This window comes from Umbelopsis ramanniana, assembly GCF_025399195.1.
Source record: "Umbelopsis ramanniana AG unplaced genomic scaffold K450scaffold_78, whole genome shotgun sequence".
In the NCBI taxonomy this organism is placed as follows: Eukaryota; Fungi; Mucoromycota; class Umbelopsidomycetes; order Umbelopsidales; family Umbelopsidaceae; genus Umbelopsis; species Umbelopsis ramanniana.
In genome coordinates this window covers 12675-29289 of record NW_026252164.1, presented here as the reverse complement: position 1 = coordinate 29289, position 16615 = coordinate 12675, and the positions used below count along the sequence as shown (strand labels likewise).

Sequence of the window (16615 nt, the reverse complement as noted above, 5' to 3'; positions counted from 1 at the left end):
ATTAAAGGAATTCTCCATCTTTGCCATTGAAAAAGCAATTGTCTGGTCTGCCTTCGTCCATGCTGATTATCCTGAGATTATCCCTGAAATGATTTTTTTTCAAGGGAATGACGTTCGGATAGTGCTGGCGGAGGAGACCTGGCTTTGCTATTTCTATGAATCCTCTGGGTGAATGAATATAGGAATGGTGTAGTACCTGGGCTATACGACAACGAAAAGAGAGAGAGCAATAGTAAAAAAAATTCTGTTGCAAAGTGAACACTGTGGACAGTGGCTTAGCTCGAGACAAATGGCTTCAGCCAATGAGAATTTTTTGTTTTGGTTTCCGCTCCCAATTGAAAAATTTTGTTGCGGCTCACAACAACAAAGTTCCTTCTCTTTACCTTTTAACATGGCCGGTGCTCCCAGGAAATACTCCAAGACCTCCAAGGTCCCAAAGCGTCCCTTCGAATCTGAGCGTATTGATGCCGAATTGAAGCTCATTGGCGAGTTCGGTCTCAAGAACAAGCGTGAAGTCTGGCGTGTTGGTTACACTCTCTCCAAGATCCGTCGTGCTGCTCGTGAGCTTTTGAAGCTTGATGAGAAGGATCCCCGTCGTCTCTTCGAGGGTAACGCTCTTATCCGTCGTCTTGTTCGTATTGGTGTGCTCGATGAGTCCCGTATGAAGCTCGATTACGTCTTGGGTCTCAAGATTGAAGATTTCTTGGAGCGTCGTCTCCAGACCCAGGTCTTCAAGCTCGGTCTTGCCAAGTCTATCCACCACGCTCGTGTTCTCATCCGCCAACGTCACATCCGTGTCGGCAAGCAGATTGTCAACATCCCCTCCTTCATCGTTCGTTTGGTAAGTATTTTTTCATCAGTCTCCGTACCTGAAGACTGTAGAAAAAAAATTTTTTTTTAAATGTCAAAGACTAACCTTACACATCTCTTATAGGACTCCCAAAAGCACATCGATTTCGCTTTGACCTCCCCCTATGGTGGTGGCCGCGCTGGTCGTGTCAAGAGAAAGCGCGCCAAGTCCTCTGCTGAGGGTGGTGACGATGCCGAAGATGACGAAGAGTAAACTCTGACTCCCCCCTTCACATCATAGCCCTGGCCTTCCACTTGCATACTCTCATCCACATGTATGAACCTTTGCATTGAATAAAATCCAAAGATGTCCAAATCTGAAAAGAAATGGTTTCCTTTGAGCATTGCAAAGCACCTGTGTAAAATATTTAACACAGTATCTACATCATGGCTCATGTGGTAAGTCTGAACCTTCCACCGGTGCTCCTTTTGGAGATTTCACGCTCTCTTCCAATTTGTTTTGGTTTTGATCCAGTTGGCGTCCTGACCATCGAGTATCGTGGTGTCGACTCGAGCAGAGTAGTCTCTTCGGCGCTCGTCACTGTATTCATCAATTGGAGAGCGTCCGGCTCGGCATGAAAAAGCTGGTGGTTGGTAGTTCAGGACTTTTTGAGCGCATGTGTGCTTTGCAATTGCCCAATTGTGTTTGCCTCTTGATTAAGTTATGTATTCGTTTGAACTGCTTAATACGCATCTGAGTGAGTGAGTGAGTGAGCGTCTTGAAAAGTATATCAGTCCTTGAAAATACTGTTACAGTATAACATGTCGTAACGATTTGAGGTTTGTAGTTTGCCAGTTTTTTGTTGTTTAGTGTAGTTTTCAACTGTAGTTTTACCATACAATAAAACACTAGGAACATTGTTTAAAATCATAACGTGTGCGCTTTATAATGAAAAGATCAGGAAAAACAATAACAATGGTGGTATGGCCGCCAAATAGAATGGCTTTTTTTTGCTTCGTACTGTATGAAGGATAACTTGGGGTGATCTTCATAAATGAAGAACTTTTTTTTTTTCTTTTGTCTATGATAAAAGGCATCATCAGATCACTTCCTCTCCATCGGCTTCGTTCGCCCCTGCCATATCGTCTAATGCATCTTGTGCGATAGCCTCAACATCGATCGCTTCAGAAGATGTAGAAGCCTCGGAGGGGACAGCTTCCTGGCCTCTATCTTGCTCAGCTTCGTCCGCTGCATCTGTGGCGATATTGACATCATCGGCTACTTCGGCAGCAATCTCATCTTTAGGATCCATAAGCTGCTGGTTCTTATTCCAAAAGCTCTTGACAGCGCCTTGAAGCTTATCGCCAAACGCAATAGGTTGGTTATACATGGAATAATCAGTGTAGAACCTGCAAAAGATAGAGTTAGAAAAATCGGCCCTGTGCTCTGTTATAAATGGTAGCTCACTACTCACTGGTTGCAGTCAAAGTCCCAGGTCTTTAGCCACTTTGCATTTTCACACTTGGACTGTGTCCAAGGCTCACCGTAAGTGATAGGGATAAATTGACGGTATGCAAAGATAATGACCATGATAGCAGCCGAGGCTACCATGATGCGTCGTCGGTTCGGCATACGAATCGTGGCAAGGTCGAAAGTAACAGCAAGGGCAAGGATAGCAAAATACAAGGCGGGCATGTAATGATGCAAAAAGAGTTGACGGCCCATCAAAAAGAATGGGGTATAATGCAGCAACCATCCTATAAAGAAGAATCCAGCCGACTCATCGTAAAACTTGCGTAGGCCTCCCATCTCGATGTTAATACCTCGCTTTTCGAGGAACAGACATAGAACCTTGGACACAAGATACAATGCGATGGCTGCACTAGAGGACCAGTACACCAACGGATTACCAAGAAGGTAAATGTGGCGATGAAGCTCGCCACCACCCCAGAAGTTGATACCACGACGCAGCCATGGCCAATGCTTAAAGATGACAAACAGGGTTAGATCCCACCAAACAATCGATGATCAGATATATTGGCGTTGTAGCTTACCTGGGGTCTGGAATCATAAGGATGAGAGTCTGTGAGCCCCTTGTTGGTGTTCCACATGACTTGGTTAAGTTCGGCGAACTTGCTAAAGAATCCAGGTTTTCGGTAGTTGACTAATTCAGTATCCTCAGGCACTACGGTTGGAGTCATCGACGTATAAGCACACTTGTAAGCTCAAACCACACCACGAAATTTCCTACTTACAGTTTTCATTTTCACTTGACTCAATGTACCACATTGTTTTTGGCTTCTTTCCGTCCTTGATGCAGGTGACTTCTTGTTGACCATAGCCCCACTAGTGAATTGAGGTGTATTAGATTAGGAAAGATATTCACAACCGGTAAACCAAAGAGTGTTTTTAACTTACTTCAGGCAGCTTGACGCCATGTGAAAACAAGGCACAATTGGTATTGACATGCACAAGTTGGAATTTGGAGTTCAAGGTACGAAGTCGATGTTGTGCCTCAGGATCCCGCTTGTCGTGGTCCAAAATCTGGACCCGCCAAAAATCATTGGCATCTCCTTGGAAGTCAAGTTCGCTGGTACCATAGCAACTACAAGGATGATGCATGTTAACCCAGCTTTTTCATCTCAGAAATTTTCCATGGTTAGCAACCAGCCTACCTCACTTCGTTGTGGTAATCCACATCTGTCATAGGGGGTCGAACATCATGCGAGTGAAGTCTCTTATTGGTTGAAGTGTGTTCGATACGAACAATGTCACCGTTCTGAACCCATTCGATTTCCGTAGGATTTTGACCGTACTGCTTGGTGATTGTCCACCAGTTATTGTCATCCTTGTGAGGGTATAGAGTCAATTGTTGTTCTAAATTGAGTAATATGCTCCATTAGTAACATGCCCTTTCATAAATTGGCGTCCTTCGCTATAATTGCACGTACGTTTGCTTCCAGTAGGGTAGTTGTGGGGATGACTATGGAGGTAACCTCCATGGGTCTCGATGTGACGAATGTAAACTTTGGATCCGTAAGCAATATCGACAGGGGAGTCCACCATAGCGTGGCCGCTCAATGTTTGCTGGAATTCAGGGCTCATGAATCCATCGCCTTCACCAGTATTGGGTAGCGAAATGAAGTGAATTTCGAACATCAGCATGTAAATAACGAGGGGAAGAACAATGAGACACACAGCCCGAGCCATGAAGTGACGTATGAACTCATGAATGGGGATCCGTACGTTGGCCCAGATGTCCAAAAGACCTTTGATGGTGCTACATCCAATGGTAGCGATGGTAAACAGACCGACCCACTTGCAACTCACTGTCAATCCTAACCCGACGCCTGTCATAGCCAGCCATGTCCACCACCAGAACTGAAAAGGACTATGTATACAGGTCAATATTGCGGAAACATTTCTCCATGCAGCCAAATAGCAGATGCTTTACCGGTTCTTTTGGTTGTGGAAGTTGACCCACATAAGTATGGTGGCGGAGGTGAAGAATAGCAACGGCGGGTCGAGCAAAATAAGACGATTGTTGGCGATCAGACCATTTTCTATAGAGGATGCAATGTTAATGAAGAGTGCTTTACCCTAGTCAGCCATACAAATTTACTGTCAACTCACCATAACACACGAAGAAAGCGGCCAATAATGCAGCAGCGATAGAGTGACCTGACCCTCTAATGGTCATGTACGCCACTGGCACAACCAATAAGCCAGAAAGACCACAGAACAGTCTGATTGGAACATACGGGACTCCCGGCTCAAGATAATCTCTGTCATTTACCAAAAATAAATATGTATAGGTGTGGTGACGCATATCCAATAGCACTGTACTCACTTTCCGATATCCTTGAAATCAAAACCACCATCAAAACCGGCCAATTTGGCGGCTAATGCAATTAGCATTTTTGCTAGCTGTTGTTATAATAAAGGGGTATCCGATTTTGGTTGAAGCAGGCAGGGGGTCAGTCATCAAGAAAAGAAGTTCAACATTCCTTGAAATTAATTGACATACCGGTGGATGCACATCCATGAAGAACCTCGTTCTGATGTACTTGCTTGCGAAACCTCCAAAGTGGACTTCATCGAACCTGCCAAGCCAAGAGAATGAACGCGATTTGAAATTGAATTATTGGGAGCAGCAAAAAAAAAAAAAAAGGCAACAATAATTAGTAAATTTAGCTCGTGCACATTTTTGACAAAATGTTCGGTAGAACCACCGAATGCTTGCTTACACCACTGAAGACGGTTGCCAGATCTTCCACAATCGAATGTAACATGCCCATACAGTCAGGGCGAGAGCAATTTTGAGGTCTCGTTTTCGACTCTGTTCCTCCAATGCGGTTCTTTTTCGGGCCGCCTTCACATAGCTGTTGTCGTAATCTACTCCCAAATCCAAATCTTCGTTGTAATGTTTGTATTGGCCATTATGCCTGTTCACATCTCTTCTTCGCTGTCGAAATGAGTCGTATTTTTCGTTGGCTGAAGAATAGCTTTGAGAATAGTAGGGACCGTCTGCATCCGACGCCGAATCGGACGCTATGGTGATGTTGTGGTCCCCCTGGTAGTTTCTTACCCGGGAGTCCATTGGATGGGAAGGAGGAGAAAGTGTCGTTGGCTAAAAAAGGGCGAGCGCTTTGCGTCTGTGAGCCCTCATCGGATTGTGAAATAGATGACTTGCTAGCACAGAGCGGCGGGATGACGTCGTAGTGCCATTGGGCAGAACCACACAGGCACGTCAAAAAGGTGACTGGAGTTTATTTTTTTCTTGAACTTTCCATGTTTCGTTCTGTCATTCTGAAAGACATTCTGAAAAATCCTAGACTTGCATCACAATATAGACTCATGAGTGCTACAAAGAACGGTCAACCCGAAGAACCTATTGCAGCAACAAAGACTCCATTAGCTCTTCCTGCCACGGCTGATTCCGACTCTGTCTCCTCCGCTGAGGTCAATAGTTCTTTCAAGCTAAGTGAATTGGGTCCGGTTGGTAAAGTATCTTTGGTAAGCTCAAACTGCCTTGTTGCTTTCATACATCTCACCCATATCATCCATTGCAGTTATCAACGAAAATGGAACCATGTCTCGTATCGAAAACTGGCACGAAATGAACGATATCGAAAGAGCCAATGTCAACCGGATTCTACTGAAACGCAACAAAGCTCGGTTAGAAAAGCTCAAGAAGGAACGCGAGGGCGTGGTGGAATAGATGTGCAATCAATTATTGTATTATTGTGTACATGGCTATAGCGAAAAACCTAGATTGGATTGCGTGTGGTTTAAACAGCGACAATGGGAAAAGGAAAGTAAAATGAAATGAAATGAAGGAAAAAAACCATGGAAAAAAAAAAAAAAGAAAACAAATAAAATGGATAGAGCCCAAAAAAAGAACAAAACGTATTTAATCAAAAAGCGAAAGTTGTATTCCAAAATGTTGTATGTATGAGTGAAATGAGATGAGTGAAAGTGTTGGCGTTTCTCAAAAGCGCATCAACAGGAGCCGGTATTTCCTTTCCATTTTCTGTAAGTTTTCTTTGAAGGGATTTTGAGCAAGCCAAAAAAAAAAAAGCCGTTGAGCAAGAGATGATCATAGGTACAGTGTAAAGGGATTTCCTTCAATTGAAGCGTCGTCGAGATCGCTTAGGTTCTTGCGCTCGCTTCATGTGCTTGACTTTTTGATCTTTCAAGTAGGACATAAGGCTTTCGTAGTCAAAGACAACATTAGGATTTTGAGCATGAAGGGTTTGGAAACGTCTGAGCTTAAGATGATGACGCCTGCGTGCATTCTGGTACCATGTAGAGACTGTGCGACAGAATGATTAATGTCGGGTTATGGAAAAAACCCAAAGGGACGGTTAGATACTTACTTTGAATGGAAGTTTTGTTAGTTAGACCTGCCAACGTTGTTTTAGTTTCTTGATCGGGGAGAAGACCATTATTGGTCAAGTACCAGTTCATCAAGACACGAGTGATGTCCTTGCTGTAGTTTTTACGAGTTTTCTTTCCAGCCATAGATTGAACACGACTTGCTTTGCGCTTAGTAGGAGCTGCATCATCGTAATCGTCGCTACCGTCATCTTCATCTTCATCCTCTTCTTCAACATCTTCCTCATACTCATCTTCTTCCTCGTCTTCATCGTCTTGCTTAAAGTCACATTCAAGGTCATCGGCAGCATCGATGTCAGACAGTGATCGTTTTAGACGTGGAGTAGGGCTGGCAGGCTCAGACTCCAGGGGGCGGTGCTGGGAGGCGGTCTTGGGTGAGTTACAGGCAGAATCTTGGAGTTCCGGTAAGCTTTTAGGAGTACTTGGTAATACGTTGGCTTTTTCGAGTTCTGCTTGTTGGGCGTGCAATGTAGGGTCATAAGGATGATAAGCCATTTCATTTGTTGGCCAGATTTCTCTATGAGGCATGATGTCCATTCGAGACGGTCTCGCATTGAATTGGCCATTGAGCTGTTCAAACTTCATTTGTGTCATTGGGGACTGTGAACGATGACAGAAGTTTGCATCCATCAAGACAGGTGTAACATTCCCACTATGGTATTCCGTGGCCGTGTCAGTATCGCATAAGGATGGCAAGCCTCCTGATACGGGTGAAGCGCAAGCTGAGCTATGCATCAAAGAAGCCGGAGAAATGACCTCTACATCGTGTATAAAGTCGCATCCACTAGCATTCCAAGCAAATGTTGGGTCAAAACCTTGGTCTACAGTCGAATGCCATACATTTGCGGGGTTTGGGTAACAGGTGTCCAACGATGGAAAATAAGCATCCATGCCATGATCATTTTGTCGCAACCAAAGGAGCTGAGATTCTGACAAGGCATCAGATTTCCCAAAGCCAGTATATTCCTCTTCGAGTACAACGGTGCTATAATGCATGGAAGGAAAGGAAAGTGAAAAGAAGTGTAGAGCAAAGAAAAAAAAAGAATTATGCAGGAGGAAATATCGGGTTGTTATAAGGCATCTTTTTAATGATGTGAGCCATGGGCTAAGCACGCGGTGCGCTGGAAGGAAGGTCAGACCAGGGATCGTCTTTCTACGCCCAAAACCTGTAAAATGGCGTTCACCATCGTTGGGCCTTTGTCGTTAAAAAACTCAAATTATTATCGGATCGTAATGTCGATCCATTCTGTATCAAGTAACCCGGAGTGAAACTACCCTTGGGCTTTCCTGCGCTGTCCATTTCTTTCTCTCCACGCGCTGTATTGAGACTTGGACACGCTAACCTCTGGATTAAGTTTTGGAACCTCATGCGTTCGTCAGTATGAGCCGCAAAAAAAAAAAAATATAGGCGGTCTCATTATGGGCTGGTTAGGAAAGCACATCTGTCAGACATATGGGCTGAAAAATGTGTTTTATTTAGAGTAGTACCAACTTGCTGGTATCGTGATATTTAGCTTTACTTTACTTGAAAACAAAAGCACAACAGATTACAAAACTTTTCAGTAGAGCGAAGAGAAAAAGCCCAAAGAAATAAGCAAAACGGTGTCTGGCTGGCAAAGAACGATCACAACACAAAATATCTTATTTCCCAATCAGTCATCGCCCGTAAAAAGCATGCGTCGTACCGAACCCCTCACGCCCGCATTGTTGCAAAAAGTCCTCATGTCCGGTTGCATGCTCGTTCGGTTAAGCCATGTCGTTTCCCCCTTTGTAGCCAGCATTTCCTACTCATAACAAGCAATAAAGACATAAGCCTGCGGGGGTTTTTTAGTATTGCAGTGGAATATAATTTTAAGGGAGAGATTGCATACAAATGCTCGAGGGACAACATCAAGAGGCGCAAACCCCAATTGATAATGAGCCAGCCAGACTCACAACCTCTTCGAGATAATCCGGCAAAAATTTGTCTCTTTATTTTGGTTCCTTGGGGTTGATCATTTCCTCTTTCATTGGCGCTAAATCTAACCGTTCAAATCTTGCAGCGTCGAAGAAGGTAGCAGTCACAATCCGTCCGCCAAAGTAGCGTCCATTAAGATCATCCACGGCACGTTGTGCGGACAATGCGGATTGAAACTTTACAAAAATACGGACTGCTTGATTTGCTCCAACTTGTGATTCAGGTACCTTTTTTAAAACCAAAAACCCGAACCCCAGTGAAATACGTGAGCAATGGGGGAACAACATGCCAACCCAAAACGTCCCAACCCAACCCAACCTAACCGAATCCCCAAATAACAGGGGTTCCATTACCTCGAAAATAAGGCATCGTTCAACTTTGCCGTATTTACTACATTCATCGGCTGTCTCATGCTGTAATGTATCGTCCACTTCACCTGGCCCAACCATGTTTCTTAAAAGAACGATGGAGGTTGCTTCTGATCGTACTTTGTTTTCATCTGCTGATCCATCATAATTAACTTTCATGTCGTGGTGGTCGGATACGTCAATGTTATCGGATCGGCTATCATCCGGTTCAGGGCTTGGTGTAGACCTATACCGATTTTTTTTTTGTTAAATATGTTGTTCCCTCATCACCTCGCCCGGTCCATTGTACGACAAGGGTTATTTTCGATACAAAGAGAGATAAGCCCAAACCTTTTACGCGGCGTTACATTGGACTTTCCGCTCAATCGGGCTCGTCGCATCCAGGCGTCTTCTGCTGTTTCCTCCAAATTGATGGTCTTGATTACTGAACTAACCACGACCTTGTCTGGCTGAGCACCGGAACCTTCCGGTGCCTCTACTTTCGACGAGGTCTCAGAGCCATCTAAACTTTGCGGAGGCGCAAACATTTCTGCAAAAAGTAAACCGTGGGTTACTCCTCGAAATCCATACCTGTCCATCAATATGCTCGTGCGGCAAGATCTTACTGTTGTATCTTGACGGGCTGATCGATCGTGATCGACTTGAACTAGAAGATTCAGAAGATATAGACGGAGACCGACGTCTAATACGATGTTGTAATCTTTCTTTTTCCTCTTTCAACCTATCTTTCTGTTCCATATACATTTCGTAATCATTCGGCCGTATTGGATCGTAGTCCTCCTCCATATCAAACTCATTTGGTGCTTGCGGATCCTTTTGTTTGTGCTTCTGAATCTTTTTAGCTTTCTGTTACCCGGGGGGCAATGATTTTTTTTGGGTTACCATTGGGGGGGTCATGGGGTAGGAGGTATCGTAACACTTTACTTAAAAATCAATATTGTTACCTTTGCATTTGACTGGAGATCGGCAAACCCATTGACATCATTTAAAGATGTCTTTAACGGTATAGAATTTGGTTGAGGCGAGACATCTTTGGTAGACACTACTTGAGTTGCGGTTTGGTGTGTTTGTGCCGATATCGTCGACACTATTTTCCCCCCGACCGGAATGACGGGTTTGTGAATTTTGGGTTTGGCCAGAATTGTTGGCTTACGCATGACGGGTCGAAATTGACTATAGAGCGCCCAACCTATTCGAGCAGGAAAGGAAGTTCCCAAAATGGATGAATGTTTGAGTAAAACAAATGGAATACCTCAGGATTGATCTATGAGAAATACCACCCCAATCGACCAGCTTTGAACGAAATATACAAACGTTGCGCCCAAAGCATAAGCCTTTTGGACGCTTTCTCATGCCATGCAGAACAAGTCTCGATACCTGATGGTTTAGGCTGTTCCGAGGAAGATGTGGATGTCGCTGTTGGCGATTCATTGCTGGACGGGGTTGGCGTGGGAGCTACGGCTGCCCAACCTTTTGCGACAAGGGTATTTCCGTCTTCTTCCTTACTATTTTCGCCTTTGCTGGATTTCGGTTTCGGAAGATCGCCGTATAAGGAAAACGACATTTCAATGACAATTCCTTCTGTACAATGTGAATAGAATCAAGGTCCCGATTTTTTTGAATCGCTATGGAGCGCTCACGGTTGTCAGTGACTGTGAATTTTTCTGCCTCTGTCCATGAACCTTGGGATTTTTATTTTTTTTTTGAGCTTGGCCGAAACGTAAGACATGTCAACCACCGATTCAGTTGACCAGGAGAACAAAAAGGCTTGTTCCTCCTCCATAGATGTTGATCAGGAATTCGATCCAGCAGCCAAGTTTGGATCTCGACTTTTGACCGATCAAGACGCAGTCTTTAACTACAATGCTTGGTACGGAATTTAAACTAGGTACCCTCAGACGATCATAAGACTAATGCAAGCTTCTGCGCTTAGGGATAATGTTGAATGGGACGAAGAGCAGGAAAAGCATGCACTGTCACAAATAGAAAGACAATCAAGTAGCCCGGTTCCTGAAGAATTAAGAGGTAATATAAAGAACGATTGGCCGTGCGTTATGGATAGGAAATTGAACCCAAGACATTCCTCTGCATTAGAACAATATCATAGCAACGCCGCTAATTACTGGAACAAATTCTATCACATCAATGAAAACCGATTCTTCAAAGATCGAAATTGGTTACGGTTGGAATTTCCAGAGTTGTTCCGTACACTTGATCCAGCGGTAAATAGTTTTTTGTCACACCGCCCTACCACCAGAAATACTTATCAATTCACCTTTTCATAGGCGGGTAGTAAGAAAATCTTTGAAGTCGGTTGCGGTGCCGGTAACACCATGTTCCCGCTGCTGCAGGAGAGCAAGAACCCCGAGCTCTATGTGTATGGCGCCGACTTTTCATCAACGGCGGTGGAGGTGGTCAAATCCAGCCCTAACTACGATGAAGCTCGATGCAAGGCTTTTGTATGGGATTTGACAAGTTCAAGTATACCAGAAGACATAGAACCAGAGTCTCTTGATTTTGTCGTCCTGATTTTCGTTTTATCTGCTATTCATCCTGATACATGGAAGCAAGCTGTTGCCAATGCATATAAAGTAAGTCTCGTTTATGTGACAATCACTTACATCTTACGCTTACATCTTACGCTTCTTTAACCAATATTCCTTTTTTTTTATCAGATGTTGAAGCCAGGAGGTGTGGTGTTACTTCGTGATTATGGGCGACATGACTTGGCACAGCTGAGATTCAAGGCAGGTAGATTGCTGGACGATAATTTCTACATTCGTGGCGACGGAACGCGAGTGTACTTCTTTACGTCTGAAGAATTAGAATCCATGTTCACCGCCCCAGTTGAAGGCGGTAGCAATCCCATGTTCGAGGTGCAGCAGAATGCAGTCGACCGACGACTGATTGTCAATCGAAGCAAGAAGCTCAAGATGTACAGAGTATGGCTACAATGCAAATTTAAGAAGCTTTGAAAACGGCCAACATGCTTTTGGTTTTTTTGTAAATGGAAAAAGTTTATCGTTTGAATATCAAGACCGTTGATCGATTCATAGCAGTAATATTACATAATAAAAATGCGCAAAACAAGAAGACCCTACTGAACACCACCCTGACCTTCTTCCTTGCATGTTATTGCCTTCGGGTGATCTGTTGCTGAAGCTCTGTGGCGAAATCCGTCATGACTTCGAGCTGAGACTTGTAATTTGATTCAGTGGTAGCCAGAAGATCTTGCACCTTCAGGACCTCTGCTTGAAGTCGGCCAATTTCTTCCTCTAATACCGCTCTCTTTCCCACCTCGGCATCCATCTTCTCCTTCATACTTTGGACCACTCTATGAAATCGAATGGCTTTGCTATCTGCCATTTGGAACTGCGGATAAAATATGATTCAGTGAATGATGTCAGTATACACAATAGGCAGGTACCCTTCGCTCACCTTCTCATTTAACGCCTTGATTTTTGTTTCATACATGCTAGTCAGCTGTGCTTCTCTGGCCGCAACTTCCTCCGGCGACAAGAAGTCCTTTTTTTGTGCGGGGAGGGGAGAAGAAAAATATGAAAAAAGTATGCGTTAGCATTCACATCACCCATGTTTCCCAAAAAATCCGAAGTTCGCTTTGCCACACTTACTTCATCAATATGTGATGGTCGAGGTATATCTTGTTGCGGAATGGCGCCAGATTCTAGGGTTTGGGAACCTTCATCTGTCCCGGGGTGAGTCTTGACAACATCCTCTGTCTCAGTCGGGGCAACCAATGTTGATTCTGCTTCCTCTTCGGCTGGCGCGTCGACTCCCTGATAGACAAAGGCTTCATCTTCTTCCTCATCTTCATTCGTTGGAGCTGAGTGGTCCATCTTCGATGATGCATTCTGTTCTTCCACAGGCTCCTCTTCTGGGGTTGGAGTAGGGATATCAACTTGTATAGCTTCGTCCACCCGATCATGTGTTTCATGTTCCTCAGTTTTTAAGGCTTCGGTCTCCGCTCTAGATTGAGTGAGCTCTTCCTCTTGCACCTTAATCTGTGCTTCCAGTTCAGAAATCTCAGCCTCCAGCCGTCTGATGGTCTCTAGTTCATCTTTCTGACGGAACTTCTCATGTAAATCAGACACAACACCTTGTAGATGCGTGACTCGGCCGGTTTCCTCTTCGAGCTTTTTCTTGGCATCCTGTTTCTCTTTCTTTAGCTGATTAATTTGCTCTGCATATACAAGTTAGTTTATGCACAGCTATATTGACCCACCCCCCGTTATTTGATCGCTTACCTTCAGCCTGGCTAATCTGTTGCTTCAAATGCTCCAATTCATCTCTAAACGTGGTGATGGATATACTGAGCTCGTGTGCTAATGTGTCAGTGAGACCATTGGCAGGCTAGTCACAACTAGGGTCAGTTTCATAGCGTTTTACCACGAAACAAATCGACATCCCCTTTACCTGAGCGTTTTTCACTCCGTTGATGTACTCCTTGCATTGTTGAACAATTGTGTCCAGTTGCTGTTGAGCCTCGGCTGACAGCTTGCTCCTTATCTACGATACATTTGAACTATAAGCCCACCGTGAACACAATGTTAGCAGCCTAGTAATGAGCCATACTCACATCTTTTTGATTCAAGTTTTTGTTGGCTTCCTCTGCTTTTTCTTCCAGAAGACCGATCTTTGCAAATAAGATGGCTCGCAGAGTATCAATCTCCCCTTGTAATCGAATATCACTGTCTTTGAGCACAGCCTCATTCTTATCCAGCAAAGCCGATTTTCTAAGGAAACAAAAAATTTTAAATCAACCGGGCTCACTCACACGTTTCATATTAGCTATCGCTTACGTTGCTAGTTCCTCTTTGGTTTTTCGCAATTCAGCTTCAATGGCGGTCTTTTCCTGACGAATAGATTGCAGCCTCTGTCGGGTTTCACTTTGCTCGTTGGACACTTCTTCTTTGAGCTGTTCTGCTTGCTTTTCAAGATCAGCTATTTGTTGGTGGAGCCCGTTGACGTGCGCGGTGTAGATATGGTTGACCTCAGACATTTCCTTATGAAGCTCCTCTGGACATCGAGAAGTGGCAAATGATGAGTCTCGTAGTTCAACCTCGGACCATGCTGTTTCATCTACTCACCATTTTCTTGAATCTTATTTTGAAGATCCACAGTTGCAGCCTCTAGAGCTTGTGCGCTTTTCTCCAGCTCCTTCTTCACGGCGCCGCCAAGTAACGAGAAAGAGCTTCCTTTCTGCCCATACAGAAGAATTAGACAACGTTGGGAAACACCACACAGTTCCCTTTCCTCTTACATGATCTTTGTCTTGTACTGCTTCAATTCGTCTAGTGAGACGCTCATTATGGTATTTTAAAAGATCCACTTGCTCTTGCAGCTGGGTGGATGAAACAAAGTATCCCATCAGTACCAAGAAGTGGCTATTACATCATTCTATTGCTAAAATCCTTACCATTCGAAGCTCTTTTTCTTTCTCTTTCACATTGCCTTGAAGCGTTGCATTTGTTCCTTGCTCCTGGATTGCGAACGGAAATACGTTAGACTCCTTCGCGGATGACTGCAGTTTCTCGTAATCGTACCTTGACCACCGCCTTCTTAAGGACGGTATGTTGAGCCTTTATTCTATTTACAATTCAAGTTAGTGGCGAGTGGCTGAAGGCAGTAATTTCTACAGCAAGGACGAATGTTACCTTGAGTACTCCTGAAAGAGCCGCTGGTATTTTTGTGCAAGTTCTTCTGCTGAAGAAGTCGCGCTACCTGATGTCGTGGCATGTTAGTACAATGCATACCAGAACTTTACATTATGAAGAGGGTGTGTGCGCATAATAAGTCTGGCCACTTACTCGAGTTCATCGACGCATGCCGTGACAGCACACCTTCGCTCATAGCTAAGTGTACTCCGACAAGGCTGCTTGGACGGGCCAGATGAAAGAGCTGAAATTTCACTGTCACGCTTGGGTGTGCCGAATGTGGTATGCAACAAGATGAGTGTGTCTGGATGTTTGGAGGGTTACAAACAAAGGAAACATGTTTTTTTCCACCCATATCATTTGCCATCGTCATGCAAGTTAGTGTATTAAAAAGATATTGAGCACTTCAGCTTTATTTTTTTACAATGGCCATCGCATGATCCAGTACAAACTAATATCTCTATATAAATTGCGGAACAGCAGCGATAACCTAAAGACGGATTGACCATCCTAAAGTCGTGCTCCAGTATTTTGAAACACTTGAGGACGTTCTCTTACAAACATTTGAAGAGTGGTTGGTTCCCGCCCTGTAATTTTCTTGACCAAATCCGTCTGTCGATCGTACCGATTTTCGGAATGCAAACGAGCCATCTCACGAAGATGGTTTGATGTATGAGCCGGCAGCCTAGTACTACCAAGGACTTGTTCGATCCATTCATCAAATGGTACATCGACATACTTAATATCCTTCTCAAGTGCTTCAGAATAGGCTCCAGCGATGGCTTGGAAATCTTGTGAGACTGGGCCAGTAAGATCGTATATCTTTCCGATGTGATCTGATGGATTCGCAAGTATAACGGAAGCTACTGCAGCAACGTCTTTTGCAGCAATGGGTGAGCTTCGACTTTTGCCAAACGGTAGGCGGAGCTCAGAACTTTGAATGATAGAGTTTGCAGCCCAGCGATTAAAGAATGGACTATCCATAAAGACGGTAGGTCGAAGGTGTACTACGGGTAACCCAGACCAGTTGAAGGCTTGCTCAGACAGATAATGCAGTCGTTGCTGTCGTGAATTTGTCATTTTAGATAAGCTCATTTGGGATACAGTCATTTGTGAGATATTGACCAGCACTTCGATATTGCCCTGTTCTCGTGCTACGGCTGCCATGATGAGCGACGCTTCCAGATAATACTCGGATAAGCTCATGCCAAAGTAGATGCGAGTGCAGCCTTCAACAGCTTTAAGGACATCTATGGATTTTGTAAGGTCTCCAACGAAGATCTCAGCGCCCTTGGCTTGCAAGGCGTCTGATCGCTTGTCTTGTCTCCGCACAAAAGCGCGAACAGAATATCCTTGCGAAAGTAATGTTTCAATGATGTTGGGACCGATACCTCCGATATTTCCTGCTGCCCCGGTGACGAGAATCTTTGTGTTGCTGGTAGTGGGTTGAATGTTATTTGACATAGTATTGATTTGCCGGGAAAGGTGTGATGAAGAGTTTGGCAGGAAAGTTTCGCCGTGTTTATATAAAGCAAAACGCAAAAACCCAATGACTAATTGGATAAATCAGGCTACGAAAAATTTCACCGCTTGTAAAACTGTATGCTCCTCCGCATTAAGTTCAGGTGCTTCCATTGAAAATCCCAGTCTTCAACCATTCTTCCCGCTTTGACTTGTTTGCAACGCTTTCGCCATGTACATAATCCTAGTTCTTGTCATTATGCATGTAAAGGTCACCTTTTATGGCGAAAGTAATAAACTGGAAGCTGCGTCTGTTCAAGGGAAATTGGCGATGCTTATGATAGCAATTGATCCGAGATGAACGGTATCTTAGGGCACAGATATGGTCACTTTGTCAAAGACTAGGGTTTGGACAGCCATTGGTGATTCCAATAGCTGTTCTCTTTTGTCAGCTATGGCTGGGTTT

At 44.2% G+C, this 16615-nt stretch overlaps 8 protein-coding genes across 8 annotated transcripts; 3 read left to right on the top strand and 5 right to left on the bottom strand.

The window, feature by feature from the left end:
• Positions 1-339: 339 nt before the first annotated feature.
• On the top strand, positions 340-1231 carry K450DRAFT_259955 (uncharacterized protein). The gene is made up of 2 exons (XM_051592081.1): positions 340-841; positions 935-1231. The coding sequence occupies exons 1-2, from the start codon at positions 392-394 to the stop codon at positions 1061-1063; spliced, it is 579 nt and encodes a 192-aa protein (XP_051440805.1). The 5' UTR covers positions 340-391; the 3' UTR covers positions 1064-1231.
• A 567-nt stretch (positions 1232-1798) lies between these two features.
• Positions 1799-5437, bottom strand: K450DRAFT_259945 (uncharacterized protein). The gene is made up of 12 exons (XM_051592080.1): positions 5038-5437; positions 4818-4893; positions 4641-4717; positions 4424-4575; positions 4245-4353; positions 3742-4181; positions 3466-3667; positions 3209-3395; positions 3046-3136; positions 2845-2975; positions 2265-2773; positions 1799-2199 (listed from the first exon to the last, which is right to left on the bottom strand). Exons 1-12 carry the CDS (start codon positions 5388-5390, stop codon positions 1890-1892), a joined length of 2637 nt encoding a protein of 878 aa, XP_051440804.1. The 5' UTR covers positions 5391-5437; the 3' UTR covers positions 1799-1889.
• Positions 5438-5518: 81 nt separating this feature from the next.
• K450DRAFT_259943 (uncharacterized protein) lies at positions 5519-6109 on the top strand. Its single transcript, XM_051592079.1, has 3 exons — positions 5519-5548; positions 5626-5792; positions 5863-6109. The coding sequence occupies exons 2-3, from the start codon at positions 5648-5650 to the stop codon at positions 6009-6011; spliced, it is 294 nt and encodes a 97-aa protein (XP_051440803.1). The 5' UTR covers positions 5519-5548; positions 5626-5647; the 3' UTR covers positions 6012-6109.
• A 125-nt stretch (positions 6110-6234) lies between these two features.
• Positions 6235-7711, bottom strand: K450DRAFT_135608 (uncharacterized protein). Its single transcript, XM_051583949.1, has 2 exons — positions 6670-7711; positions 6235-6605 (listed from the first exon to the last, which is right to left on the bottom strand). Exons 1-2 carry the CDS (start codon positions 7682-7684, stop codon positions 6418-6420), a joined length of 1203 nt encoding a protein of 400 aa, XP_051440802.1. The 5' UTR covers positions 7685-7711; the 3' UTR covers positions 6235-6417.
• Positions 7712-8659: 948 nt separating this feature from the next.
• K450DRAFT_275295 (uncharacterized protein) lies at positions 8660-10577 on the bottom strand (the record flags this gene model as incomplete). Its single annotated transcript, XM_051593162.1, has 6 exons — positions 8660-8872; positions 8999-9239; positions 9344-9542; positions 9619-9859; positions 9958-10202; positions 10391-10577. The coding sequence occupies 6 exons, from the start codon at positions 10575-10577 to the stop codon at positions 8660-8662; spliced, it is 1326 nt and encodes a 441-aa protein (XP_051440801.1).
• A 45-nt stretch (positions 10578-10622) lies between these two features.
• K450DRAFT_259928 (uncharacterized protein) lies at positions 10623-12385 on the top strand. Its single transcript, XM_051592078.1, has 5 exons — positions 10623-10883; positions 10947-11038; positions 11108-11235; positions 11299-11604; positions 11689-12385. The coding sequence occupies exons 1-5, from the start codon at positions 10741-10743 to the stop codon at positions 11986-11988; spliced, it is 969 nt and encodes a 322-aa protein (XP_051440800.1). The 5' UTR covers positions 10623-10740; the 3' UTR covers positions 11989-12385.
• Positions 12386-14390: 2005 nt separating this feature from the next.
• On the bottom strand, positions 14391-14925 carry K450DRAFT_259922 (uncharacterized protein). The gene is made up of 4 exons (XM_051592077.1): positions 14842-14925; positions 14689-14755; positions 14578-14620; positions 14391-14513 (listed from the first exon to the last, which is right to left on the bottom strand). The coding sequence occupies exons 1-4, from the start codon at positions 14882-14884 to the stop codon at positions 14427-14429; spliced, it is 240 nt and encodes a 79-aa protein (XP_051440799.1). The 5' UTR covers positions 14885-14925; the 3' UTR covers positions 14391-14426.
• Positions 14926-15079: 154 nt separating this feature from the next.
• K450DRAFT_259921 (uncharacterized protein) lies at positions 15080-16184 on the bottom strand. The gene has a single exon (XM_051592076.1). The coding sequence runs from the start codon at positions 16150-16152 to the stop codon at positions 15199-15201; it is 954 nt and encodes a 317-aa protein (XP_051440798.1). The 5' UTR covers positions 16153-16184; the 3' UTR covers positions 15080-15198.
• Between the last annotated feature and the right edge of the window lie 431 nt (positions 16185-16615).

Bases quoted from the DNA above. Each gene is read 5' to 3' on its own strand.
- K450DRAFT_259955 (XM_051592081.1), top strand. From the start codon at position 392: ATGGCCGGTGCTCCCAGGAAATACTCCAAGACCTCCAAGGTCCCAAAG. The intron at 842-934 runs GTAAGTATTTTT...CATCTCTTATAG, and splicing joins CCTCCTTCATCGTTCGTTTG to GACTCCCAAAAGCACATCGA.
- K450DRAFT_259945 (XM_051592080.1), bottom strand. From the start codon at position 5,390: ATGGACTCCCGGGTAAGAAACTACCAGGGGGACCACAACATCACCATA. The intron at 4,894-5,037 runs GTAAGCAAGCAT...TTGGCTTGGCAG, and splicing joins TGGCAACCGTCTTCAGTGGT to GTTCGATGAAGTCCACTTTG. The intron at 2,976-3,045 runs GTAAGTAGGAAA...CTCCAACCGTAG, and splicing joins GTCAAGTGAAAATGAAAACT to TGCCTGAGGATACTGAATTA.
- K450DRAFT_259943 (XM_051592079.1), top strand. From the start codon at position 5,648: ATGAGTGCTACAAAGAACGGTCAACCCGAAGAACCTATTGCAGCAACA. The intron at 5,793-5,862 runs GTAAAGTATCTT...CATCCATTGCAG, and splicing joins AAGTGAATTGGGTCCGGTTG to TTATCAACGAAAATGGAACC.
- K450DRAFT_135608 (XM_051583949.1), bottom strand. From the start codon at position 7,684: ATGCATTATAGCACCGTTGTACTCGAAGAGGAATATACTGGCTTTGGG. The intron at 6,606-6,669 runs GTAAGTATCTAA...TCTGTCGCACAG, and splicing joins TAACAAAACTTCCATTCAAA to TCTCTACATGGTACCAGAAT.
- K450DRAFT_259928 (XM_051592078.1), top strand. From the start codon at position 10,741: ATGTCAACCACCGATTCAGTTGACCAGGAGAACAAAAAGGCTTGTTCC. The intron at 10,884-10,946 runs GTACGGAATTTA...TTCTGCGCTTAG, and splicing joins GTCTTTAACTACAATGCTTG to GGATAATGTTGAATGGGACG. The intron at 11,039-11,107 runs GTAATATAAAGA...CCTCTGCATTAG, and splicing joins GGTTCCTGAAGAATTAAGAG to AACAATATCATAGCAACGCC.
- K450DRAFT_259922 (XM_051592077.1), bottom strand. From the start codon at position 14,884: ATGAGCGAAGGTGTGCTGTCACGGCATGCGTCGATGAACTCGA. The intron at 14,621-14,688 runs GTAACATTCGTC...AATTGTAAATAG, and splicing joins CTCTTTCAGGAGTACTCAAG to AATAAAGGCTCAACATACCG. The intron at 14,514-14,577 runs GTACGATTACGA...TTCGCAATCCAG, and splicing joins TTAAGAAGGCGGTGGTCAAG to GAGCAAGGAACAAATGCAAC.
- K450DRAFT_259921 (XM_051592076.1), bottom strand. From the start codon at position 16,152: ATGTCAAATAACATTCAACCCACTACCAGCAACACAAAGATTCTCGTC.